The 4209-nt window shown below is 32.2% G+C and overlaps 1 protein-coding gene and 1 pseudogene across 1 annotated transcript in view; both read left to right on the forward strand.

The window, feature by feature from the left end:
* Window positions 1-912: 912 nt before the first annotated feature.
* On the forward strand, window positions 913-1892 carry LOC148944937 (uncharacterized; annotated as a pseudogene).
* A 2082-nt stretch (window positions 1893-3974) lies between these two features.
* The window catches only part of LOC148944938 (uncharacterized), a 23465-nt gene continuing 23230 nt past the window's right edge, over window positions 3975-4209 (forward strand). Inside the window, exon 1 of the mRNA XM_089098901.1 lies at window positions 3975-3999. Coding sequence (XP_088955027.1) covers window positions 3975-3999 — 25 coding nt within the window. The remainder of the gene's footprint in view (window positions 4000-4209) is intronic.

Here is a 4209-nt window from a genome sequence, read left to right on the forward strand (position 1 = left end):
GGGCCCTTTAAAAAACCAAACTGCACAGAGTTCATCCGTGAAAGCTTTTTTTAAAAAGCAGTAATAAAAATAGAAGTGAAACAGCACATCTCACAAAATGGAGAAAAACAGCAAAATTAGAAAATTTTTTATGTTTATACAATGAATAAATACGTCTCGGTGTAGTTTTGGGGGAATGGCTGATGGTATACATTGAAAATAGTCGATTATTAAACATATTAAAAGACAAAAAAATAATATCTATGAAGAAAAAAAATTCAATTTAATTTATTATAAATTCTACTGAATTACTCTTTTCTCTTGAGAACGAAATAAATCACATTATCATTCAGGTCTAGATTCATTGCCAATCCAATATACTCTTATTAAAAATACCTTTAGATACTAAGTATTTTTAAAGTTTTTTTTACTTAAAAATTAGAAACCTGTTGGTTTTTTTTATTTTGAATGTAATTTTTTATGAACCATAATGCTAATGGAAAATATATCATATAAAAAAACAAAAAAAAAACCCATGTAAAATATGTTTAAGCCCTATTCGGTTGTGAGTTTTTTTATATTGTAATTATATGAAATAAAACTAGTAAGAAGTGTCTTTGTTTCCTTTTAGTTTAGAATCCCACATGATCTGCATTTTATCTGATAGCTTAAAATTTATCAAATAGGGCAAACAATCTAGACCCTAATCATGTAATACTTTTGAAAAGCTAATTTTTTATTTATAATTGATATGCTACCTTTCATTTTTTATTATTTTACTTTAGATATATCGAGTTCGACTGTGGGCCCTTTTGATGTTGTAATTCAATCAGTAATCGTTGGTCCAAACTCATAGTTGTCGTGAAAAATCTGAAATCGAAGTCTATACAAGAATTGACTGCTTGTATCTGGCGTTGTGACCTGTGTGGAAAAATGGAGAACTCATTTTATATATTAGATCTTCATTTTGAAACTGACTGTGAAAAACTTTCTCCTATAGAGTGTGATGTCTGCCCTGCAGTAGTTCACGAACACAGAGACTTTGTTGCTCATTTTATGAAACACCAAATGGGAGAAACAAGACGATGCCCCATTTGTTTATGTGAAGGTATTGGTGACATAAAACAACACTTCGTTGTAAAAGTTTATTTTTCACCAAACCTGTCTGAATTAGACCTACGGGGGAATACATCGCTAGAGGTATATCCTAAACTGTTTTCAAGCGCTTGCTCAAAGTCAATCGGATCGCAGTCTGAAGCGAAAAACTTAGAGAAAAGAAAACGTATCTGAATGGCCACCTCTACAGTGAAAAATATAGAAAATTAGAAAGACTTCCAAGAATACATGCAAGAGAACAATCGTATAAGTGCGACGTATTCAACAATAGCTTCTCTTCACCAAAAAATTTAAATTTGCACCAGAGAGTGCATACTGGTGAAAAACCGTTTAATTGTGATGTATGTAATAAACGCTTTTCTGAATCTGGCAGTTTGATTAAACACCAGAGAGTGCATACAGGTGAAAAACCGTTTAAATGTGATGTATGTAATAAATGCTTTTCTGTATCTAGCAATTTGATTAAACACCAAAGAGTGCATACAGGTGAAAAACCGTTTAAATGTAATGTATGTAATAAATGCTTTTCTGAATCTGGCAGTTTGATTCGACACCAGAGGGTGCATACTGGTGAAAACCCATTTAAATGTAATGTTTGTAACAAATGTTTTTCTGTATCTGGCAGTTTGATTCAACACCAGAGAGTGCATAGCGGTGAAAAACCATTTAAATGTAATGTATGTAACAAATATTTTTCTCGATCTTCCCATTTAATTAGCCACCAAAAGGTGCATACAGGTTAAAAACAATTTAAATGTAATATATGTAAGATAGTCATTTCTGAATTTTACATTTAGTGTAGACACCAGAGTTCATACAAGTGAACAATTGTGTCATTGTGACACAGTTAAGAAAGGCTACTCTTAATCTAGTACTTTAATTAAGAATCCGAGGTTTTATACTGTTGAATATCAATTTAAATGCGATGAATGTAGCAAATATTTTTCTCAATCTTCTAATTTTAATAGCCACTAGAAAGTGCATAGTGGTAACAAACCATACAAATTTAATGTATGCAACAAATCTTTTTCTCAATCTTCCAATTTAAATACTCACCAGAGAGTGCATACAGGTGAATAACCATTTAAATAAGCAAACTGTTGAAATATGTAAAAGAGTTTTTTTAACTCAAACCTGAATTATCATCTAACAACCCACTCTTAAATAGCAACTGGCAATTCATTTATTACTGCCAATTTATTTTCTCGAAGCCCTTTCCTAAACAAAATACTATCTGAGTTAGAAAGAAAGGGTCAAATACAAGCTGATTCTCAGGTCTGTATTGAACAGCTTGCCTAGCTTTCGTTAATAAGCAACAGAGAAAAACAAACTGATTTTTAGAAACTGTTCCTATGTTTTAATACGAGTGCTAAAAAAATTAACAACATTTTTGAAAATGGCAGTTTTTTTGCGAGAATAAAAACAAGAATTTTCAACATATTTTTCATTTTTAAATGCTTTTTGATTTAATCAAATGTTAATTTTTGTAAGCCAAATTTTGAGTAACCTTCAGAATGGTTCAATTTTTCAGTTTTCTTTTCAGTTCAAAAATTTGTATTCTACATTAATCGTAGAATTGTAGACACAAAGACAAATACGAATTTAAGACACCAGTCTCAACCTTAAAAGTTAAATGCTAAACTCGAATCTTAAATAGGGGTACCTACATACCATTATCTATTGAAATAGATCAACAATTGATTGCAGGTGATAGACATATTAACTTTTCTGAAGTACATGTAGTTATTGAAATTAGTAAAATAATTTAAATTAACAGCTTGTAATTCATATTGGCTAATATTAAATAGGCTGTTATTTTCTAATAGGAGAAAAAAGTCTACAGCATCTTTCTTTAAAAAATTGAAGCAAACTTTAAGATTTGTCGTATGGTTGAAGGCTCAGATATCAACTGTGGGAAGTACCTGCTGTTTTTTATATAGTTTTTCCTCTTGTGTTGAGTAAATTATCGTATTTCTCGTTTCTGCTGTTTTTAAGATTCATTTATTGATTCATCCCCCTTAGAAGTACATTCAGCCTATGTTTTTTTGTTTTATTTTTCCATTTTGTATTGATTATAGTGTTTTCTTGTTATAAACTGAGTGAGTCACTGCCTGTTTGACTCGTTTTTGACTTGACAAACAACTCAGTACAATCTGTTTTTCTGTTTCTTAAATCTTTTGCTACTCTTACTAGAATTTACAACTTCGTTTCTCTAACTTTTCTTATGAACAATTTTTGTTAATTGGTTTCTGTGTCATAAAAGAGATTTCCAGATTAAACGCACATCTGTTTTATGAATTTGTATATTTTCGTTTACCTGTCATCAGAGATACGCATGTCATAGGCAGCGCAATAGCGCTGCCTAAGTAAAGAACCATGTTGGCACACTATCTTATTATAAATTTTTTTTTTCCTTTAGACCACGGTACTTCGTATCAAAGAAGTTGTCGTAGAAACCCCCCACGCCCAGCATTTCCCCAAACACCTCCCATCAAAATTTTGAGATAGTTTTTTTGCTCAGCGTAGTTAATATCCAAATAGGAAATATGTTTTGTGGAGGACATTTCGCCACAACCCTCGGGGTCTTGGTTGTAAGTTAAGCCAGCTGGTAATATACTGTTTTTTATAGACGATATTGTAGTATAAAAAACAAAAAAGGCTCATTCGAGAGGAAATTCATTGTGCTAGTGCCCAATTAAGAGTCGAAAGTTACCGTAAGGCAACGAGCACCTTCCCCTCGCCCCTCAGTATCCCCCCCTCCTTACCTCAAATTATTGAGATAGACAAGTTTTTCAGCGTAGTTGAGTACCAAATCGTCAAATTTGTTTTGAGGAGGACACTACCCTAAACCCCTTCGGCAAAAGGTTTTAAGTGAGGCCATGAGGGCGTACAATAGTGATGTTGGTAAACTGTATTGTGTTTATTTTTTTCCTTTAGAGCAGGGAACTTCGTATCTAAGATGTTGTCGTAAAAAACTCGAAAGTGCTCATTCAATTGAAAATTAGAGTGGCTTGTGACCTTTTCAATAGTCAAAAGTGATTGGAAGGCAATTTACACCTCTTCTGCGCCCCCTTTTTCCTGAAACACATCCAATGAAAATTTAGAGATAGCCAT

The sequence above is a fragment of the Artemia sp. Qi Xiang Cuo genome, chromosome 13 (genome assembly GCF_049724085.1).
Source record: "Artemia sp. Qi Xiang Cuo chromosome 13, ASM4972408v1, whole genome shotgun sequence".
NCBI classification, from domain to species: Eukaryota; Metazoa; Arthropoda; class Branchiopoda; order Anostraca; family Artemiidae; genus Artemia; species Artemia sp. Qi Xiang Cuo.